Consider the following 23104-nt stretch of genomic DNA (forward strand, 5'->3'; position numbering starts at 1 on the left):
TTGAGTTATAGTATTACTTTATTTTCCTTTTTCTAAAGGTGTAACATTAAAGTCATCCAACATACAGATATTCCTAGGGCTCCTTGCACATTTTATTCTACCTAAAGTTAGCTATTTTAGCTATGAGATGAAGAGAATCATCCCATTAAAAGGGCGACGTTTCTGAAAAATGGATTCCATATTTGTGCGATGGGAAATCAACACCCCATCAACCAGCCAAAAACCTCCTTCGGTCCAGAGCTCCACGAAGACAGCTTACAACCATGGCCGACACGTGGTGCCCGAGCACAGAAAGGGCCCCAACAACAAGCAATGGGGTTAAACTTCTGAAACAAGCAACTTATTTGTACAGAATAAGAATACAGAAGAAAAGCACTATTTTCCTTTTAGCCCTTTAATTAGTGTGTTTGGCCTCCACCCAAGTTACTGTGTACCAAGCGCCTACGAATAGTAAAAACAAACTGATTTAAAGTCCCTGAAATGCATGCAACTTAAAATTCCCTACCGCACACCAGCAGTTCCCAGGGCCCGGGTCTGCGGCGCGGGGCGGAGACTACGGGGCGGCTGGGTTCCCAGCTGTGTCTGCCGGGCCGGGGCTGCCCGGGTTTGCAGCTGCGGCTTCTTTGGCTTCTGGCTGCGGGCTTTCAGTGTGGGGATCTTCTCCGTTTCCGGCACTTTTCTTATTCTTGTCTGTTGCCATGGCACCCATCTCCACGATCTCCTGCAGGGGCCGATCGGTTTCGAGGGAGCTAGGCTGGAGTTCATAAACCTGGACTTGACCCGGGACATCTATTGCTTTCTGTTCAAGTTTTTCCAGGATGGTCTGAACTTTCCTGACACCATCTCTCCTGGCCTGACGGACGTCGGCTCGTCCTTCGGGGTCTACCGAATCCAGGGCCAGCAGCTCTTTGGTCAAATACTCTTCTATCATCAGGTACTTTTTGTCCGTCTTCTTGCCTTCAAAGCTGTCCACGGCCTGCTCCAGCCCTTGCACGTTCTGTAAGATGGCCTCTACCTTCAGCACGCCTGGGTGTTTTGGGGGCGCCTCAGCTTCCCCTGGTTTGGGGGGTGTGGCTTCGGCGGGGGCAGGGCCGGGGGCTGCCCCTTCTTCGGCAGCCACATTCTTGGGGGACGAGGGAACAGCAGGAGGGGCGGGGCTGGGCGAACAAGGAACCGGAGCCGCCGAAACCTTGACTTCCACCCTCTCAGAGGTGGGTGGGGGCTTCTGGGAGACAGGTGGCGACCCCGCCTCCTTGCGGATCACCTGAATCGGGATGTGTCCGGGAAGGAGATCTGGTCCAACTGGGCCTGGCTTGCTTTCGGGTTTGTGTTCAGGTTGGGGAACAGGTGAAGATTCTCGATGAGTCATGGGCTGCTGAGAACAGGCAAAGGACACAAAGGTATTTTTAGTAACTGGCTGAGAGTCTCAGGCAGTTGTTTGTAGCTAGTACGACTGACTATAAAGAAAACTGGGGAATGGCTTCAACAGTATAAAAGAGATTTGCGAAGCCAACCACATACTGTTTAACAGAATAAAAACATGCTGTTCGTGTATGGGACCGAACCACTCATTTCCACTCATCGCCCTGGACTGAGCGTCTGTTACCGCTCACTGAATTTTTCTGTAGATGGTATTCTTAGGGCAACAAAAAGAAAACCAATATAGTTTTCAAAAATGAAAACTCGCTCACCAACAACCTCGCCAACTGCCGAGCTAGTTTAGCTCCAAGCAAAGTCCTGCGTGACTCAGAATTTTGGTGAGGCAGCCACGGAGGAGTAACCGCCACACGACCCTCCCTGACACCGTGGGGACGGTCTCTGTTCCGGGAGGGAAAGGCCCACGTCCTGTTTCAGAAAAGTTGTGATCTTTTTTTTTTAAATCTATGACAGCCTCGTGGTTTCTGCCCAGACTGATGTATTTTTCTGAGAGTAAGCAGGATGCCCAAAATAGTTAACTCCGGGAGAATTTTGTGGGGCACATCTGTGCCAACACTCAGCTGCGCGTCTCCACACTGACTCCTGGCTACCCAGGCTGAGGTGCTTTTTGAAGTAACTGCGAGCGATAGTTTTTAGAATGAGCTGTGCTTAAAACAAATATCTTGGCTCTCCTCTCACCCCCCTTTTTATGACTGAAGTAGAGTTGACAGACGATGCTCTCTAGTTTAAGGAGCACAATGCGGTGACTCGACGGCTGCACACGCTCCGCAGTGCTCACCCGAGGAAGTACAGTCGCCGTCTGTTCTCATGATATCATTGACTACATTCCCTACACTGTACTTTCCATCCCCGTGATTTTGTAACTGGAAGTTTGTACCTCCTAATCCCCTTCACCTATTTTGCCCATCCCACCCCCCCCCCATGTACCTCCTTGCTGGCAACCATCAGTTTGTCCTCTGCTTATATGAGTCTGCTTGGTTTTTAGTTTGCTCTTTTGTTTTTTTAGATTCCACATATGAATGAAATCATATGGTATTTCTCTTTCTCCAAGTTATTTCACTTCACCTGATACCCTTTAGGTCTATCCGTGTTGTTGCCAATGGCAAGATTTCATTCTTTTTCATGGCTGAGTGATATTCTGGTGTATATGTATACCACATCTGCTTTATCCACTCATCTACCGATGGACACTTGGGCAGCTTCTGTATCTTGCCTATTGTGAATAATGTTACAATACACATAGAGGTGCAGTTAGGATCTGGTGGCTACTTAGCCATCTGAGCGCCAACAACCCCCTTTCCCACCAGACCTCTTTTGCCAATGCAGACGGCCTCAACTCTGGCCCTTACCACTCAGGAACCAGCCACACACCCCTCTTTGGGTCTTAAAACAATCTCTGGGTAAGAAAAATGACTTTAGAAACTCTTAAGAGGAGTTGCTCTACAGCTTGTAGTCTTTGAAAATGTCAAGGTCATGAAAGCAAAGGAAGTCCGAAGAACTGTTCCAGACCGAAGGACCGAACCACGAAGGAGACTGAGGAGAAATGATACCTAAATGCGGTGCTCATGATCCTAGATTAGATCCTGGAACGGGGAAACCACTATCAAGGAGATTTGGAAGTGGACTGTGTATCAGATAACAATGTTTTAAGGACGTTAAGTTTCCTGATTCTGATCACTGTACTGTGGTTAGGAAAATTTTTCCTGAATTATTTATGGATAAAGGGGCACAATATCTACAATTAGATCTCCAACAAAGAAACCACATGGACGATACGTATGGAAATAAGAAATGGCAAAGCAAATACAGCAAAACGCTAACAGTGAATTTGGATGAAGGGTATACTGGGTTTCTTTGTAGGACTCTTGTAACTCCTCTGTAAGGTTGAAATATTTCCAAATAAAGAAGCTAAAAAAAGAACCATAGGAGGGTGTTATCACCATTTATGGTAAGACACCCTGCATTTGTCTATGAGGGGCTTTCCTTCTAAATATTGTGGCAGAGAACTAATTTGGCTGCTCAAGTCGGGGGGCCCAGGGCTGCTCAAGGCTCTGCTAAGCTACAAGCTATGAAAACTAATGACCTCCTCCTCCTCCTCCAGGATGTGCCCTACGAGTTGCCCCGGAAGGATGAATAGGTCTGTGCCTGCGACTTCACCAGGCTGGAAGGTTTCCCAGTCAGCCAGCCAACCGGCTCATCATCAGTCAGGCAATGTGGTCCTTTACCCCAAAGGAGAGAGGTGTAAGACAGGTCCCTGTCGTCCAGCTCAGAGCTGAACAGGTAAGAAGAACACTTCTGGAATGCACCGAGTAACCCATACCAAGCCATAAGGGACTGTGATGGGATGCCATGAGGAAGAGGCGGCGGCTTCACGAAAGAGGCAAGACTGGCTGGTTCCTTGGAGGATGGGGAGAAGCTGGATTGTGATGGCATTTCAGGGAGCTGGGTCAGCAAGAGCAAAGGCACAGAGGTGGGAAGAACAGAAAGGGCTTGCCGAGTAGAAAAGGGGTATCTGTGAGAAGGCAACAAGCTGCCCGGAACACTGGAGACGAGGCTGTGGCTGGGGTGTGGAAGGGGTCTGAAGGGCCCTGAAAAACTGTGCTGGGTGCTAAGACGCCCGGGTCCCAGGTGTGTGAGTGACACTACACACACCACCCAGCTATCTCCCCCCGGGGGTGGCGGGGGTTCTGCCCCAAAGGCAGCTGCAATGACCAACGAGCAAAGCTGCAGAAAGAACTGAGCATTCCCAGCACCTGTCCTGCATTTCTGCCAGTGACCGGCCAGTGTCAGGATCTCGCTTTCCCCCCGTAACACGTGGGAGCTAGTTAGGACCCATGGAGGAACCAGGGCACCCGCACACTGCTCTTGAGCCCCTGGAGAGACGCTGCGGGGGCCAGTCTGTGGACACCAACTCCGTACCTGAGGCCTGTCAACCACGGTGTGCACCCGGTGGGGCAACGGTGAGTGCCCCGGTGTGCTGCTCCTGGCTGGAGAGCCCTCCCGGCTGGATGCACCCCGGACGGGTGACCGAAATGGGGACGCTGCCGGCACGGGCCGGGGCTCCCAGTCGTCCCCTGGGGCCCGGTGGTACATCGGCTGGTAGGTCTGGTATTCGGCCTGCTGAGCCGGGTAGTGGGTCTTCTGGGCGTGGTGGAAGGAAGGCTGGGCGGCTGGCCGGGTGACATGCTGCTCGTGTATCACAGGGATGGGGATATAGCCCCGGGGGAGCTGGTGAGTGCCCAGGCTGCTCCTGCCGGCGGAGGAGAGCAGGCCGGCCGACGAGGACGCGGACGAGCAGTCCGAAGCCGCTGGAGACTGGGGTCGCTGCAAGACACAACGAGTGGAGGCGTGAGCGACCGTCTGCCCTGGAGCCCCAACTGTGCCTCCTTTATGTGCCTGCTCAGGGTAACACGTTAGGACTGTCTACCTGTAAACCTTTCCATCTCCAAAATGTACTGCTAGGGCTCGGGGCTCTAGAGCCAAGAGGCTGGCATTCCAATTCTTCCCAGCTCAAACAGCCTTTTTAAAATTAATTAATTAATTAATGAGAGAGAGAGAGAGAGAGAAGTGCCCAACGCGCTGCTTCTGTTGTTACTGATGTCACCTCTTTCTCTAATCCTTCCCCTGCAATCTGCAGAGGACACAGCTGGGCACGGAGAGCAGCACTTCCCGTGTGCCCGAGGCGGGCCGGCCCCTGGGCTGCCTAGAAAATCAGGTGGGTATTTCCCCAGCTGGCTTCAAAGGGCCCTGTTAGCTCAAATTTGCTTCAGATTTCTCTGATTCACGTGTCCCTCAAAAGTGACATTCTTACAACAAAATATTACAAATTCAGGCCCTCCTCCAAGAAAGGAACAGAGGCAAAGGAGGCAAGGCTAACTCTGGGCACAGGCACGGAGTGAGAATCAGCACTCACAACACCGGACAATCTGCAGACGGGAAAACCAGAAGGGCTTACTGCTCAGGAATCCTACTGGGGTCCGCTGGCCCTCAAATCCCAGCTAAGAGCTGGATGAAGAACTCTTTAGATATTAGTGCATTGAAGCAGGGACTTCAGGCTTAAATAAAACCCTATCATCGAGCAGCTGACCCCCCGACTCTTTATTTTGGGTTTCCTTTTTTTTTTTAAGATTTTATTTATTTGAGAGAGACACACAGATAGTGACAGAGACAGCAAGAGAGAAAGAGCACAAGCAGAGAGGAGAAGGAGAAGCACGCTCCCCGCTGAGCAGGGAGCCTGACGTGGGGCTTGATCCCAGGACCCTGGGATCATGACCTGAACCGAAGGCAGACGCTTAACCGACTGAGCCACCCAGGCACCCCTCTGGGTTTCCTTAAAAGCCATGGGACACTGTATCAAAACAGCTCCAAGCAGTTAATGCCTATCCGTAAGTACTGAACTAAATGAAATAACATATAGCTATTCCTGTGTTTTGGACACAGAAAGCCTGGTAGGAGTAAGGAGCACCAGATTAGGAGCCAGAAGGCCAGGCTTCCGGTCCCAGAAATGCCATACTTCCACCTTCATACATTTGGACCAAGTCGTTTACCCTTCTGAATCCCAATTCCTTAACCACAGAAATAAGCCATGACCCCTGCCTGTGGGGTCATGCACCTGTGAAATGCTGGGGGACACTGTGGAGCTGTCATGCTGTCTCTGCTGGGTGACCTTTGCTGTTGCAGGCCAGGCCCAGATGCCCTGCATGTTACACCGGCTGGCTCTCCTTACCTCAGGTCTGTGGGAGCCTGGGGGCTGGGCTCCCGCAGCTGCTGTCACCGCCTGTCCACACTGTTTATCTGGCTGGGTGGCTTCCACCACACCCTGCAGGGGTGACTGGGACCTCTGAGGAGCCTCTGTGGCCGCCTCGGTTCGGAATCGCTGTGTCCCTGGCTGGGGACAGGCAAAGGAAGGGCGCGGCTGCCGGCCCTCGGCGCCTTCGTGGAGGACAGGAATGGCAATGTAGCCTGGTCGGAGCTGGGGGTACACGGCGTGGCCTTCCCGAGCAGGGAGCAGCCTGGGGCCCTCCTGGGAAGGGCCATTTGCAGAGGACGGTGCTTCCTACAACACAAAAAGGAGAAAGAGTCTGGTTAGGAGCTGGGAAGAAAACACCCCAAAGAAGCAAAAACACGGTGCTAAGTGCCACCTTCTGGAGTGATTCTGGGCACCTCCTCCACCTCCGGCATCAGCCAAGCTGGCCGAGCACAGAGGGCGAGGCTGCTCACAGGCACCCTCTGCGTCTGCCGGAGAGCCCCTCCCCTACAAGGCCGCTGTATGGCCAGTTTACGAGTTAGGGGCATCGAGGGAAAGCAGGTGAGCCAAGGTGTCCATTGAGCACAGAGAGGTCCCAATTTCCCAAACTGGTCAGACAGGTTTCTTTTATGGGTAACAACCAGCAGCTGTATGTAGGAGAGCCACTGACTGTCCCCCAAATCAGAGACCCAGATCAGAAGGTGTGAGGATGAGTCAAGGCCAACCCACTAAATTATAGCCAGCTTCCCCGCTGCCTCAAAGGTCCTAGTGTTTCCTAACGACACAGGTTGTGCTGGACCCAGACACAGGACACAGCTTGGACGCCCTCGTAGACAGGCGGCAGTGGGGCGAGGCTGCCCACCCGGGGACACTTTCGGAACAAGGTGCAAGAGAGGGAGATCAGAAGGCACACAGGGGCAGCGCAGCAGGAGAACAAACTTCTGCTGGTCCAATGATGGCGGCAAAGGCTGCTCTGGGGCGAAGAGAGGCGGGGGCCCCTCTCCTGTCCTCTCATGAAGTTGTCCCTGCAGCCGCCTGGCTATTTCGGGACCCTTGAGGAGGCCAAGTTCCAGATGGACCACAGAGAAAGATCTTGTTTCAGACAACAAGGCCGGGCAGTCACTCACGGGGCAAAGTCACTTCTCACCAAGGGCTGAGCAACCAAAGTCAGGGACCCCCCCCCCCCAGGGCTTCCAGTCTTGACTACCCCCTGAAGCCACCTCGAGGGTCCTTTACAGAGGAGGATGCTATGAACTGTGCCACTTACACACATCTGGCTAGGTCACTGATGAAGAAGGAGAACGATCCTTCCTTAAGGAGGCATCTCTCCGAACTGCAAACAAATGCCAAAGACTGAGAATCTAGGAGCTTGCAGGGTGTAATTCTCACTGCCGCAAAACCAGTCACAAGGAAGGAAAGCTCCTTTGCATGTTGAGTGATCGACCATTATAACTGTGCCTTGTGTCTGTGTTGGGGTGCAACAGCTGGCGGTGGTGGACCCTGGAATTTAGCTCTTTCAGACCCCGTCAACTGCTTCCCTCCTGCTGAGCCCCTACCCCGGGCCTCCCGCACAGGGGAGAGGCAAGGGTGTCGCTGTGTCCTTGGGGACACCAGCAGACAGGCACTCTCAGATTAGAATCCCCACGTGCTTGGGGCAGCAGCATTATTTTAGCCTGCTTAGCTCTCGGGTCACCCAAGAGCAGGCCGTGGGTTCCTGCCGTGAGACGGGCACCAGAAGGCACTGAGGACACCCAGCGCTATGTGGTGCCAACTCCTAATCCACCATCTCGGCGTGTGAACCCCTCCCTGGGGCACCCCTCCCTCCAGCCTGAAGCAGGGGCCCGGACAAGTCCTGGGCCTCTTCTCTGCTGGCTGCCTGGGAGCTCACTGTCCACCTCCCCCCACAAGCCACGTACAAAAGCCTCAGCTATCCACACAATCCTCGGGCAGGGAGCTAGGAAGCCCTCATCCACTGACTACCGCCTGGTGACCCTCTTAGCTACTCTGATGCTGGGCACTGCAGGCCTACCAGACCAGCAAGGCATGATCCCTGCCGACTAGGGGCTTACAAGACAGTTTGAGACAGCAGGAAACACACAGGAAGAAAACCCCCTCTGGAAAGCATGGGAGACTGCAAATGGGGGAAATGCATGGGCTTTTCTAGCTAGGATGGGGCTGTCCTAGATAGGATGTCAGTTGATTCTGACCTCTATTAGTAACAGTTCTGTGATCTGGGATAATTCTAACCTGTGAGCTTTAATTCCCTTATCTAGAAAATGGAGCTAGCAACACCCATCTCGCAGGACTGCTGGGAGGTTTTATGAGAGCACATGCAAGAAGGATGCCCAGAAGGCAGCAACCCATGTGAGTTCCTGCCCCCAAAAGGCGCACAATCATGCTGCGCAGACCCCAAAGTGTCAAAGGAATCAAATCTGAAGGACAAAGCTAACTGATAGAAGATTCAGAGTAGGGGCTGCCCCGCAGGAAATGAGAGTCCCTGGGATGGTGTTGAACCTTCTGAGAGTTGAACTTTCTGTGAGGATGGAAATGTTCTTTTTCTGCATGGTAGTAAACAGGTAGATACCTGCATACAAACCTATCAAAGCATACACTTCCCTGGAACCTCCATGCTGCCCAGCCCCTGCTGCATTCCACCCACACCATCCAATTTTAACCGGTGAGGGCTGCCAACCCCACCACCCCCTGCAAAGCCGGCCGTTGGCTGTGCCTCCAACTCAGCCCCTTCCAGGGCCTGGAAACCTTAGATGGACCTGGCTGAGGCTTGGCTCCTCCTGGGGGAAGCCCCTGGATCCAGAAGGCACGGCAGCTGCCTGCCAAGAGCTGCGTACTTTATACGTCTCACTGAGTAGATTTTGTACCAGATTTTGTACAACGACAAGAGAAAAGGGAAGACAAAGGCTTCAGGGCAGGAGGGAGGGAGGAAGGAAGAGCACTTCCTCCTGCCCAGAGGAGGTCACAGCTGGGACTGCCTCCTGGAGTCAATACGCTACCTGGATCTGGGAAGACGTGCTCCGTCTGGGTCTGGTCTTGGTCGTGTGGTTGCTGGGGAAAAGCCGTGGTCACTGGAGGTGGGGTGGGGAGTCTGAGCAGCAGAGGGAAGGAGGACAGCATGCGAAGGTAAGTGCTGAGCTGAAGAAGGTAAGGCCAGAGAGCTGCTGACAAGAGATGCCTCAGCAAGACAGGAGGAACCGAAAGGAGAAACCAGAACACGTCAGGAAATGAGGGGAGGAGTCCGGGGTGAGAGGAAGGAAGGAAGGAAGGGCAAAGCAGGGGCTGAGGGCGCGGAAAGGAAGGGTGACCCAGGGAGGCAAGCAGGAGGAGGAAGAACGGAAAGGCCTCCGTGGCTGGCAGGACAGCAGCAGTGAGGGTAAAGGGCCACTACCAAGACCCGCGTTCTCAGCCTGGGGTTGACAGAGGGATGGCGCTGCCCGCTGGGGGGTTAAGGGCGACCTGGAGGCCCTGATGTTCTGCACTCTGGCTTCTGTGTGAGTTGACCCATTTATGCCTTTTAATTAAAAAAAACCCATGTCTCTTCATGAGTCTCACATCTAAAAGAATGCTCCCATTCCAGTCTGATCAGGGTTGTTTAGAAAAACACTGCTGGGGGTAAGTAGAAAAACCACACCGGCTTTACAGAGTAGAAGAGTAAGCACTTGTACAGGAATGAATAATTTAAACCAGCAGCGAAGCTCCCACCTAGACGAAGATCCATAACAGGAATGAATGCTGACGCCTCCCCGCTTCTGCCGAGTCTACTCTGCTAGAGTCCCGTCAGTAGCAGACGCTTCAGGGTTTACTAACTAAAGAGCACCACCTCAAAGAGTTAAATTGCCCTTCCTGCCTTCCATGGTGCTTTACATCACAATCTAATAAAAAAAAAGACAACATTTTTTAAAATGAGAAAAGTGGGGCGCCTGGGTGGCTCAGTCGGTGAAGCGTCCGACTCTTGATCTCAGCTCAGGTCTTGATCTCAGGGCCATGAGTTCAAGCCCCTTGCTGGGCTCCAAGCTGGGCGTGAAGCCTACTTTAAAAGGCGAAAGATTTATACGATCTGAAGAGAAACCAGAGTATGTGAAGCCTACTTTAAAAAAATAAATAAAATAAAAAAGTAAAAAAGAGAAATGTTATAGTTTATGATTCTTGTGGAATATGAGGAGAACATGCCTCCTCAGTCCCCTAAGAAGTTCCAGCACATCTAGAAAGAGCCTATTGGTTAGGCCAGCATCCTCAATACAGGACCCATGACTTGCTCCCTTCTGACCTCAGTGGGGACCAGGGACTGCCCCCTTGGGGTAGCTCTTCTGGGGAGGGAGGGGCGAGCTGCGGTCACGTGACCAGGCAGGCCGGCAGGTCCTCACCATCTCACCACGGCCTGCCCTGCAGCTGCTTAAGGAGGAATGACCGCACTCCAAGAATTATTTTCCAGTGCAGCTCAGCTCATCACCTTTATCTTTGGGCAAAGACATCAGGAATCCATATATACGAGATCCGATGAGGAAATAAGGCTTTGCTTATCTTACTCCATGCATTTATAAAAGGAACTGGTTCATTCTTCTCCCTTGCTTTGCACTGCAGTAAAATCTTGAGGCGCATCTCAGGGCACTCCACAACTCCATGAGATGGCCAGGATAAAAAGCAGAGAAAAATTACCCCAGATGAGCCAAGATTTGCCCTATTAAGGACAAGGTATTATTAGAGAAGCCTGGGGTCAGACTCTGAGCTTGGGTGAGCCCGGTGGACTTACGCAAGTCTTGTTTGCTTAAGAGCACTCTTAAGAGCACCAGTGATTTGCTGCTGGTCTTTAATAACAATGTGGGCACTAAGAGGGCAGCTAGGAGATGTGGAAAGAGACAGCACTCGGTCCTTATCCTGGATCTACCCCTAAATATGTGTGTTATATAAGCAGCTCACATCCCCTCTCTGGACCTTACTCTCCTCAGCTGTAAAGTGAAGGCGAGGCCCAGAGACTCCAGGAAGCAGTGTTTCTCAGACTCTAGGCAGCATCAGGAGCACCGAGAAAATGCTTAAAAATGTAGACCCTAAGTCCAACCCCAAGACGGTGTGATTCAGTGGTATGTGGTGAAGCCTAAACCAGGACTGCACTGAAAAACACTGATCCACGTGAGGTTCCTTCCCGCTCTGGCGTTCTTTATGGTGCTTATTCCAAGGTCCCCTCTGGCTCTAAATATCTACATAAAGCTCAAAAACAAGGAAAAGTTGATGTCACAGAAATTTAAAAATGACCACTCTTAACTGTGTTCAGTTAAATCAGAATGGCAGTCACTGGGATTTAAGGTGTCCCAATGTTAAGAGGTAGCCACTGACCCCCTGGAAGGACTCCTTGTGCCTCTTTTTTTTTTTTTTTTTTGGTTAAATGTTTATTTCAGTGAGAGAGGGAGCAACGGGGGGAGGGGCAGAGGAAGAGGGAGAGAGAGAATCTCAAGCAGACTCCCCACTGAGTGCAGAACCCGACATGGGGCTTGATCTCACAATCCTGAGATCACACCTGAGCCGAAACCAAGAATCGGGTGCTTAACCGACTGCGCCATGCTGGCTTCCCAGGACTCTTTGTGCCTTAAAAGCAGGGTAAGAACAACAGCTCTTGGGTACCTACCAGGCATATGCCAACCACTGACTGAGCTGGACATTGCACTTTCATAGCCTTCGTGGCTTTGGGGACAGCTGGGGAGCAGGGTTTGCCTTGACCTATCCACAATCGGTTCCCAGTTTACTGAGTGGCCTCTGAACCCTGAAAACAGCACCCATCAACCCCCAACCTCAACTCCATGGCACATCGCTCTCCAAAGTGTTCTCAGCACCTACAAGTCCTAGCTCCCACCACTGTGGTCTGAACGAAGGTACGAATAACAAAGGTTAACTTTCAGGGCTACCCCGGAACACTTCTGCCTCCATAGCCCTGGAATCTCTAATAGGACACAGATCCAGTTAACTGGGTTTTGAGGCCAGAAGCCTTCACAACGGTCAGGTGTTGACTTGTACTAATGACACTGCAAAACTTCTAAAACAAAGAAAAAAAGATGGAGTTTGAAAACAGGAACCCTCAACTCCCCATATATCTAGGGCCTGGATCAAAATTAAGTAGCTTGGCTCACTTCTAGCAGGCAGGTAACAAAAATAAAAACTTCCTTCTAAAGCACAAATAGTTGAGTTTCAACATCCTTCCAAGACCTGTTTGGTACACTCAGGCCATCGAAATGAATGAAGTATTATAGCCAATTTGATATATCCTTCAGCCAAAGTCAAAATTCCTCCAGTTTTCTACCGCATTGTGATAAAGGGTCTCTCCCTCTGCCCAAGTTTGGGCATTTAATGGACATCAGGTAAATTCTGAATAGCAAGTCAAATCCACCTCCACAGAAGTCCGTGTGCGGTGCTCCTGGTAAGAAAAGAGTCTGTGCTGACCACAATTGCTGGACACAGGCCAGTGACAGGGCGACTAGAGGCTTGATCTGATTGCCTGTTATCAAAGCACACATATTTTATCCTGGGATCACCAAGACAGGTGTCCTGATGTGTTCCTACCGGAGAAAACTTTCTATAGAATGAAACTTAACACCTCTTTTCTTTGCAGCTGTGTCCAAACAAGCAGGAATGAACCAGTGTGAGCCCTGGGCTTCAAGCTGTCACCCTGAGCTCCAGTCCCGGCCTGCTGCTCACCAGCTCTGTGCCCTTGGACAGGACTCCTGGCTACCAAGACTCAGTTTCTCCAGCTGTAAAAATCCCCACACCTCCTAGGGATTTTTGCAAAATTTAAGTGAAATAAGGCGTAAGAAAGACTTTGTAAGCTGAGCCTGCTCCAAGCCCTACAAAATCACGTTCCTTCATTCCACAAATGGTTATTAACAGACCCCGCTTTTTCTGAGCAACACCTGGTTGAGCCTATAGTGTACAATGCCTAAAACGTCAGTGGTCTCACCAGTCGGCAACAACCCTGAGTTAGAAGCCCCTTTATCCGAGAGTCTTAAGGACACTAATTAGCAAGGATGCCATTTTCTCTGCTGGGAACTGTACCTAATGCTTTACAATCTGGAAGCAAACACAGCCCAACATTCTAGGGGCCGAGCCCTAAACCCCTGTCCCCCTCCAAGAAGCCCCAGCCCAGCCACTCTGAAAGAACTTGCCCTGTGGACCAATCCACACTCAACTTGCACTGACTATGGCTCCTTGCACTCCTGCCCGAGACCTAGTGAGAAAAACCAGGCCAGGTTGGGGCAGGATGATGTGTCTGGGAGCAGAACCTGTCCTGGCGTCTCACCAACAATCTCAGTGTGTCCCCCACCAGGGTGTATGGGCACCTTTCAGGCCAGGCACCAAGGGCCACAGCTGGCATTTCGGCATCAGCCTCCAGCCTCCCCGTTTCCCACACCCCCTGGAGCCCTCCCTCAAGGATTCCATGTAGCAGGTGTGGCCCGAGGTCACATAGGCAGTTACCAGGCCGAGAACCCCGGTCACCCGATGTCCAGCTCCTGAACTCATGGCTTCAGGGAAATGAAAACCCTAGCTAGTTCCTCTTCAGAAAAAAGGAGTAGGGACACCTGCTCTAAGGATCTGAAATCACGAATCACAGATGGAAAAATACCTGAAATTTCCGTATCAGGAAGCAAACTGTCTGAAGTTACATAAAGAGACTCCCTCATGGTTCATTGCATGGGTTTCTCAAGGACTGGTCTCATACGAAGGTGGAACACTGCCCAATCACTTGGCTCTACCATCTGCTAGACACCAACTATGCAAGTGTTTGCTGGTATCAGGGTGCAGGGACTCATGAGACATGCATTTTGTATAAAATCACCCCCCCTAAATCTCCAATTCACCAACTGCTGCTAGGGCAAGGGCCCCTTTAACCAAGGGTAGCTGCTTTGAGGGGAATTCCTGGGGACTCTCTTCCCCACCCTAAGCAGCTGCTCAAAGCATTCCTCCAACAACCATACTCCCCCAAGAGGGTGGTGGCAGTTAGCAAACCCCCCTCTCCTTCCACCTGCAGTGACATTTCCACCCCTTAGAGTGGGGTCCAGAACAGCTGTGCAAATGGCCAGCCCCTAGTTAACATGACCCAGTTTCCCCACAACATGGACTGGGCACCTCGCTCCTGCCTGGCAACTGTCCTGGGGTCTGTACAGAGATGTGGAGGGAGACACTCCCCTAAAGGAGTCAAGGTTGAGGGTTAACACACCACCCCATGCAGCAGAGGCCCAGAAACACAATGCCTCCTGGCCTATCTTCGCTGGGGGGTCAGGGATGAATCAGAGATGAAGCTGGTTGAGGCTATGGGCTGCAGGTTTGGGTGAGGCTCCAGAAGGCCTGACAGCCTTCATCTGACCCCCTGCTGCTGCGTCCCCGAGTTATGTGGGGCATGGGAACCCCGGGGAAGGGTGCAGAGGGCATCCAGATACTAGTCGAAAGACAGCCAGCTAAGGTAGTACAAGGTGTAAGAGGTTTTGCTTCTGAGAAAAAAGACTTGAAGTCTACCAGGGAGCCATGTCCAGACAGATCTGTCTGCCATGTGGTGAATCCCCTCCTACTTCTTAGTGGAGGCTGTGATGTTTCCATGGATTGAACACATGTGTCTAGTCGGGCCCTGACTCATCACTTTCCATGCACTATCCCCCCGATTCTCGCAATCCTGCTGGACAGGTAAGGTGGTGTTCCCATTTTACAGAAGGGGAGACTGAGGTTCAGAGAGGACGAGTGATTTATCTGAGATCACCAGAACCCAGGTTTGTCTGACATCAAGGCCAGGAATGTGTTAACCCTTTCACTATTCCTGCCATACCTATACAATCTGTAATAATAATTGTGGCTAATGTCTTCAAACCCTTCATCTTCCCAGGGTAAAATGCAGCAGGGGAGAAAGCATTTAGTTTTGCCTGGTCGAGCTGGGCTGAGGTTCAAGACCTGGAACATTCAGTTCAAGTGTGCTCTGGGCCAGGGAGCCAGTGCTTGGTGCTGAGTCATTGCCTGGCTGAGGCAGGGCAGGCGGGAGTGCAGAGTGCCGGCGCCCTGCTCAATTCTGAGTCACCACAGCCCCATGCGCCCAGCCTCTGGAGGGAGAAAACCCAGCTCTATCCGGGCACCTAGTCCCCGCCTGACACTCAGGGTCTGTTGGATGAATTTGGAAGATTCAGAGGGTGATGTGGCTGCCTTGTCTTCTGCACACATGTATTCTTTCCTAGCCTCCTGCTTAAGGCTTAACTATTCACTCATCCATCCATCCAGTGTCCAAGAAGAATCTTTAAAATGACGGGGGAAAAAATCTACAACTGGACCTTCATGGACGCTGAGGACATGATTTCAAAATAGGAAATGGCTGTTTTCCAACAGGATGCTGGGGAATTTTCAGTGGCAAGTCTCACCGCAGTCACTGGGGACACTGCTCTGTGCTCGGAGCTCTGGGGCAGCCACTCTGTTTACGGGCTCTTGACAAAGGCAGTGAGCAATCTGTAATTCTGGGCTTTTCTGAATTGACAATGAATAAGAAGCCTCGCTGTGCACTGTCTGGTCTTGCTGCCAGCCACATGGAGAAAAGAGAGAGAGAGAGGTCCTTTGACAGCGCGGAAGCTGCTCTCTGTGCAGCCGGGCATTAGCGGCGTCTGGCTGCCGGGAGCTCCCAGCCTTTCCAGCTCGTCTGCTCTGAGATGCTGTGTCGCCGGTGGGGACAAAAAAGAACGTCTCCAGGCTCATACGGATGAACTTAGGGAATCAATACCGAAGTTCTTTGTGGAGAAAAGGCCATTCAGAAATGCAGTAAAAAGGAACCTGCCCCCGGGGGACCTTGGGGAGCCCAGGACAACACTTCAGTGCTTAGGAACCAACAGAAGGCTTCCAGCAACTTCCACTAACTCTAAGCGTGAGCCTGCACTTCAATAAAGGCGGCTTTCCTTTTACCAGCCTGTCCACTCTAGAGCCCAGGCCAGGTTTTACCCTCCTCTGCACAGAATCATTTACTGAGACCAGAGTCTAAACTTAGGACTCTGAAAGATGACAGCCAGCCCACTGCCCCCTGGAACTCTCAGCCCACGGGGACACGGCAAAGCAGAGAAGTGCCGCCTTTTGTTTTGTTTTTTTTAAGATTTTATTTATTTGACAGAGAGAGAGAGAGACAGCGAGAGAGGGAACACAAGCAGCGGGAGAGGGAGAAGCAAGCTTCCCGCGGAGCAGGGAGCCCAATGAGGGCTCGATCCCAGGGCCTGGGATCATGACCTGAGCCAAAGGCAGACGCTTAACGATGGAGCCACCCAGGCGCCCCAAAGTGCTGCCTTTTGGAAGAAATATTCCAATCAAAGTAATGTGGAGTCTGGAGCAGGGATAGCCTGCTTCCAACTGGAGAGAAATGCTGCACAGAGAATGGCATGGAAGGAGACAGACCTGTCCTCCATATGGCACTGAACACCATGACTTGCAGAGAGCAGGTGCTCAGTAAATTTCAGATGGAATGAATGAATGAATGAAGACTTGGGCCCATCTCCTAAGTTCAGACCCAGGCTCAGGAAAGGAATGGTCTCTATAATCAACTGGGGCCGTGCCTGGGGAGCTCTGAGCATAAAGGAGTTCTGAGAAGCAGCCAGGCTCCCTGGGGGTGAGGCTATCTGTCACCCCTCCAGACACTCCCCCCCCCAGGTGAGGGTAAAACCTCTGGCCACAAAGGTCCTTCCGTGGTGTCACAGCTGACAGGCCTCAGATGCATCTAATAGTTTCCATCTTAGCTGTTTTGAGGACTTATAGCAATAAGGTTTGTAAAGCACCCAACCAGCATTTGGCATATATATATGCGTATGTATATATGTGTGTGTGTGTATATATATATATAGAGAGAGAGAGAGAGAGAAACAAAAACATATAAGGTTCATTCTATCCTAAAGAAATTCTCTCTCATGAAGCTTTTGCAAGCTGCCTCACTTCTAAGGCCCCTGAAGAAATCTTCACAGAAATATGTGAAGACTTAATAACACCAGACATCTCACACAGTCCCACAGTGCCAAGCAAGCAGTGAGGATCAAGGCCCATATTTGCAAAGGATGGGATTTGGGGTTTAGCTTCAAAAGTCCAGCTGTGAGACTGAGATCAGAGGCAGAAGAGGAGCCCAAGTCAAGACTTGATCAGCCAGCAATGAGGAGCCGGGACGGGCTCGAGAATTCCACAATCAGGCAGACAGAGGTTTCTTCAGTGTTCATCAGCACCAACGGGTCCTCAGAGGTTCCTAATAAGCAAGGCCTTTGTCTTCTGCTCCCAGTTTTCCTGTGTAAGATGTCTTAAATATTTAAGAGCAACAATAAAGCAGCAAAAATGGGAAGGAGGAAGAGTAGGTTTGGATTATGCATGGTCTCCTATTTTTGACGATAAACACCAGACCATTTAAAAAGGTCAAGAGGAACTAATAAACATGCAGAGTGCCTTATATAAGGCAACTGTGTGTCATTCCAGAAATGGGGACAGGAGGACAAGGCTGATCAAGCCTCATGGGTGGTCTGAAGCTTTTCAGCTCACAACCAGCCCCAAGAGCATCAAACAGCTAAGCCCTCCTTGGCCCTGGCTAATGTCAAATGCTGCCACAGCTCCTGGGTACCAGCTTTACCCTCGTAAAGGGCAAGTCTACTCTACAAAACAGGGGACGAATTATGTTCAGTTCTTGCATAAGCCAAACACAGCCTGTTCTTTGGAGGGTAAAGTGAAGGTCTTGTATGAGCTGGACATCTAAGGCATCTGGCCATGCTCTTCATCCTCCCCACCAACAAATCCCTGTTCATCAGTCACAAAGGAATTTGCTTCCCCATCATGCAACTTGCTAGAAAATACAAAGGAGAGAATGGCCACTCATTTCCTGATTGTGCTCTGATTCTGCTAAGAGGCCCAAGAGCTTGCAATCGATCTGCAAAGAGCAGAATGATCTCATCTTTAAGAAAATTCAGGAGGCTCTACTAAACCTGGGGCAGAAAATAAATGGGTCTCTCTACTTCAATCGTAACTCAAAAAATTTCCAGTTTCCTCCGAAAGGGTGTTTCTCCATCTCTCTCCCAGGACCCGAGTGTAATCTCAGATTATTATGGTGAGCATCTGCTGGGAGGGCAAAGCAGGAAGGAAACGCTCTGGCTCACTTCTTTCTGGGGTACGGGAGGGTCTTGGCACTGCCCTAAGTCTGACTCAGGGCACTGCCACCCCCAAATTCACACTGGCACAAGCCAGGCACCGGGGGAGTTTCACCAAGAAGGACAATGGGGCCTCTGGCAAAGGCTCTGCAGCTTAGATGCTAAGCAGGCACAGCTTGAGCCGTTCCAGGGCCTACTTGTAGGAAGGCGGACCCTGAATTGCAGCTCCCCTTCCCTTACAAAATGGGATCACCAGCCACCAGTGGCCCCCAAATGCCAGTCTGGCAAAATCAGGATCATCAGGGAAACTTCTCTGAGGTCCAGATGTCTGGGCCTTACCCTGAGAAATTTGGATTCAACATGGGGCGGGGGGGAGGGCAGGTAGGGGGGAATGACGTAGCTAGCAATCTGTGTTCTTAAAAAGGCTTCCCAGGAGACTGCTGGCCTTGGGGATCTGTGCTGGTGACCTCTAAGATCTGCAAAGCTAGAACAGCCCTGCTCGTGGAGGGAGAAGGGTCTCCCTCTGGTCCCAGGAAGCTTTGTGAGAGAGCAACACAGCACCCCACTCCAAAGCATCTGGTCTTTGTTTAGTCAGGGCAGAACCTGGGAGGAGCGGCTGCACATCCTCAGACTCCAAAGTGAGCGCCAACCTCTCTGCCAGGGAAGGGGCCTGGACCGGAATAGTGGCAAGCCCACGTGCGCAGAAAATCGACATCCAGGAAACCTACAGGTGGGGAGGTCCAGTTGCTTGGAGAGGAGTTGGATAAAGCCCAAAGTCTTAGCCTGTAGTCACCCGACCTCTTCAACGGAAGGGCAGGACACTTGCTCTCACTGGCCGCCCCTGTAAAACTGGGGACAGAGAGTCACTCTACTTACTCAGGGCATTGTGGGAGGACCAACTCGGAAACGACAGAACGCAAGACTCAATGAAACACAAAGTTCTAGTCCCTTCCTTTCCGTGAAAGCCATTCCTTTACCAATAAGGTTAGACTGCAAACACCCAGAGGTGGTCTTCCCCCCAAAAAAGGGCTTCCTCTGTTTTTTCATGCTTAACAAATGGCTCTTTGTTGATTGATTGCATCTCCTCTTGAAGACAAGGATGTTCAGAAGGTCCTTTTAGCTCAGCTCCTCCAAAATCGCCCTCTGTTTCACGCCAGGGCCCTTTCTTGTTATGCATTAAGAAGCCAATTTCTTATATAAAACAATATTGAAGAATTTTCCATTGTACTTAGTCTGGAGGAAGATGTCATTCATGGAAGTGAAACTGAATGAGTCACCCCGATGTTCTATGCATCTCAAAGCACAGGTGTGAAAGCCATGGAGCCCAAAGAGCCAATGAACAGAATGTTTATTCTCCCCTTAAATTCTGGTGCCATGCTGACTAATCTCCAGTAGTTAATCTGGTAAAGAGAACTCATTTCTTGAGTTACCAAATCCAGTCCTCGCCATCCAAGTAATCACAGCACAGAAGTCAGCCACACAGTGCTTGGTGGCCAACTGGTGGCCAGGGGGACACAAAGACAACCAAGTATTCCAGCCTGCACGCATCATGGCTTCACAAAAATTCTAGACACTTCTACCACCTTCTGAGCAGATACCCTGCCTCTTATCAGGACCTTCTGGTGTAGTTCTCTTTGCTCTTAGTACCAGCTGAGTGACCCTTGGAAACACACTTGACCTGTCTGGGTTTCTTTCTCAGTAAAAGGAAGAGGTTGAGCTAAAAGAGCTTCGTGGGCCTTTCAACTTCAAAATTCTGACTTAATTTTCAAATCCACTTTTCTGGCATCAGACTTCTGATTTAGTGGCTGTTTTCTCTATTTGTTGAGAATAATAGTAACTCAACCTGTTTTTTCCCCCTTTAAAAAGGCTTATGAAACCACAGCCTAGCCAATCTACTGGATGGGTACACAAAGATCTCAACTTGCTGGGTGAGTCTTATTCTAAAAACAAAGTGTTGGCAATCTGGGTTTACGCTGCACTTACAGTGGCTATGTTCAAACTTGACCTTCAGTCATAACAAAGGGTGCCTGCAGATTCCGACAGTCCCTGTCTCTATAGGAAGGAGGCCTTGAAATGATAAGTTTTACACCACACCATGCAGACTGCAGTAACAGGACTGGTTTGAAATGTGCTTCAGTTTCACCCAATTATGGGCTGAACAGACACACAAAAAAGTATATATAATTATGCCCACCCCGGCTAATTACATACTCTTGTACTAATTTTCAAATAAAAATATACAATTAATTTCTTACAAATGTAAGTTGCTGAATGTTCAACGTCTCACTGTTGGGCACCAGGTTTTCATTATTTTTAATTTAAAAAATACATAGAAATGAAAGTGGATGATACAAATATTTCTTCCAAAATAATGATTTATAAAGCACCTTTAATTTTGTGAATTTTTTCCTTTAAATTAATTTTGTGAATTTTTAAATCTTCAAAACAACTGACCAGCTCTTTATGACTTTTTTTTTAATTTTGCCCAGACAGCATAACATGCCCCTTTCTTTAAGTGTATTTCTCTTTTGCCAAGCTTTTTATTTTGAAATAGTTTAAATTTATAGAAAATTGGAAGTGTACCACACTTAGTTGTAATCTTTTAAGTTAACAGACTGATTCCAAATTTCTATTTCCAAACTTTCATGCTCTTAACTGTTAAAGAGCATATATCTTTGCATATACATAAATGAGGCATACTTCTGCTACGTTCATAAAAGTACTTCTGTATTAGTTATTTGTGTATTAGAAACAAATCCTGGGTATTTTAATACCATAACAAGGAAGGGAATGTATGCCATTAAAAAAAACAAAAACAAAACTATTCTCTTTCAAGCCAGTGTGAGGCAATGTCTTAAGGGCAATGGTCAACCATGAGACAGTCTCACATCTTTAGTTTAGAAATTGCCTGGGAGAAGAACATCTTGTTTTCAACAAATCATCCTAAAATATATTCTTATTGACAACGTTTCAAACAATAATACAATTTTAATTGCAGATACAAAAAGGGGGAGAAATGTATTTACATCAGTCCCCTGAGTCACTCTGTGCCTGAGATAGTAAAGTCAAGGTGCCCCTCGACCGAGCTGAGGAACTTCAGGAGGCAAAATTCCTTCCAGACCACCCCCAAGATTGCGAGTGGCCCCCTACGGCGTTCGCCGGAGCACGGACAGCAGTGAAACCCGGACCTGAGCCCGGGCGGGCGGCTGCAAAGGCCGCGGCGGGGCCTAGCCCGGGCCTCCAGAGCTGACCAGGCCGGCCGGCCGCCCCTCCGGAGCCCGGGCCAGCCCCAGCTACCCGGCCCTAGGCCCTCGGCCCTCGGGGGGAGGGGCCGGTGGGACGGCACCTGGCGCCACCGCGCGGGTCGCACTTCCCGGGCCGACCCCCAGGAACCAAACGCGGCCCGGGGAGGACAGTGCCCCCCCCCTTCGGGGCCTCCCCCTCGCCCCGACGCCGGCCAAGGGCGGACAGGAGCGGGGGCTAGTTGTGGCGCAGCGGGCGGACCCCGGGCGCGGGCGTCCGCCGGCAGGTGCGCCCGGGGTCCCCGCAGCCCCGCCCGGTGCAGCCACCCCCGCCGCTCGCCGTCGAGGGGGGCCGCCGGCCGGGGCGCGGCGCAGGCTGGCTCACCTTGGGGCCCTCGGGGGGCACGCGCGGGTCGTTCCACGTAGTGGTGCGGCTGTTGTGGTCCACGAAGAAAGGCCAGCCGGTCTGCGGATCAATCTTGATTTCCCAGCCGGGGGGCAGGGGGTCGCCGGCGCCGTTGCCGGACGCCACCTGCACCATGGGCGAGTGGGTGGCAGCGCTCATGCTGGGTCGGGGTCAGGGTCGGCCCGGAGGGGCAGCCGCCGGGGTGCCGGGTCGCGGGGTGCCGGGTCGCGGGGTGCCGGGCCTCCAGGCGCCGAGTCGCTCGCTGGCCGCGGCCGGATCGAGAGCGGTGCGCGCCGCCGACGTGTCCGGGAAGCCGGCGCCGGGCACCTTTATGAATTAAAGGAGGGGGTGACGTGGCCGGAGACGGGTGGAAGTGTCTGGAAATAGCCTCCTCGCTGCCAACCGGGAAGGAGATAAAGGGAGGTAGCAACTGGCCGGCTAGAAACTTCTGGTCCCATCCAGAGAAGTTGGCGGCGAGCGGGTTGGATGCGGAGCTCCGCCCTGAGTCATCGGCTATAATCGGGGCGGGGCGGGGCGGGGGCGGGGCCTCGGCCGCCCGCCCCTCCCCCACTCCTCCTTTCTCCGTCGCCCCGCCGCCCCGGCGGGTGTTCCCGGGCCGAGACTGGCCGGCGGGGCGGGCAGCCTCCGGGGCGTCGCCGGTGTGCGCTGGGCCGGTTTCGGTTTTCAGACGCCCTCCCTCTGCTTGGAGCCGAGTAGGTGTTCCCTGGCCTGGGACTCGGCGCGCGGGGTGCCTGCTACAGCTCTTCCTATAAAAACAAAGTCATCGTGAGCCTTTAAAGTCGTGGGTTTCAAACTAGAGTCTCGCCCACCCCCCCTTTGCTCCCGTATACACAGATACTCAGGGACAGTGGCGTCCCTCAAGTACGTTTTAATCACTTTTTTCAAGGGCCCGAGGAGCTCCGGAATGTGGATCTGACACCATAACAAAGCCAGGGAGAAAATGCAAGTGCAAATAGAAACTCACCTGCCTTCTTCTGAAGCCTAAAAAAAGATTGCATCAGCCGTGGTTTTATGCGTCTCAAATATACAAACTACCATTGCAGTGAACAACTTTAAAGACGAATCACCTTCTTTTGGGTTTGGATCTTTTTTATGGTAGAGATTGTTTCTTGCTATCTTAAATCTT

General features: G+C 51.4%; 1 protein-coding gene across 2 annotated transcripts; it reads right to left on the minus strand.

Annotated features, from left to right (window-relative positions):
• BAG3 (BAG cochaperone 3) lies at positions 1 to 22451 on the minus strand. Of its 2 annotated transcripts, none has more exons than XM_028121767.1 (4): positions 21937 to 22451; positions 6164 to 6493; positions 4357 to 4761; positions 1 to 1372 (listed from the first exon to the last, which is right to left on the minus strand). In XM_028121767.1, exons 1-4 carry the CDS (start codon positions 22114 to 22116, stop codon positions 554 to 556), a joined length of 1734 nt encoding a protein of 577 aa, XP_027977568.1. In that variant the 5' UTR covers positions 22117 to 22451; the 3' UTR covers positions 1 to 553. The 2 variants fall into 2 exon arrangements, with proteins under 2 accessions (XP_027977568.1, XP_027977567.1); XM_028121766.1 differs by having other exon boundaries at positions 1 to 1375.
• Between the last annotated feature and the right edge of the window lie 653 nt (positions 22452 to 23104).

The sequence above is a fragment of the Eumetopias jubatus genome, unplaced genomic scaffold (genome assembly GCF_037043125.1).
Source record: "Eumetopias jubatus isolate StellerSeaLion01/CBP00866 unplaced genomic scaffold, mEumJub1_p1.0 scaffold_17, whole genome shotgun sequence".
NCBI lineage: Eukaryota > Metazoa > Chordata > Mammalia > Carnivora > Otariidae > Eumetopias > Eumetopias jubatus.

What these genes read in the sequence shown, in the direction of transcription:
- BAG3 (XM_028121766.1), bottom strand. Translation starts at nt 22,116, where the DNA reads ATGAGCGCTGCCACCCACTCGCCCATGGTGCAGGTGGCGTCCGGCAAC. An exon ending in TGCCCCCCGAGGGCCCCAAG is followed by an intron (nt 6,494 to 21,936) that starts GTGAGCCAGCCT and finishes TTTGTGTTGTAG; the next exon opens with GAAGCACCGTCCTCTGCAAA. An exon ending in CAGGCTCCCACAGACCTGAG is followed by an intron (nt 4,762 to 6,163) that starts GTAAGGAGAGCC and finishes TGTGTCTTGCAG; the next exon opens with CGACCCCAGTCTCCAGCGGC.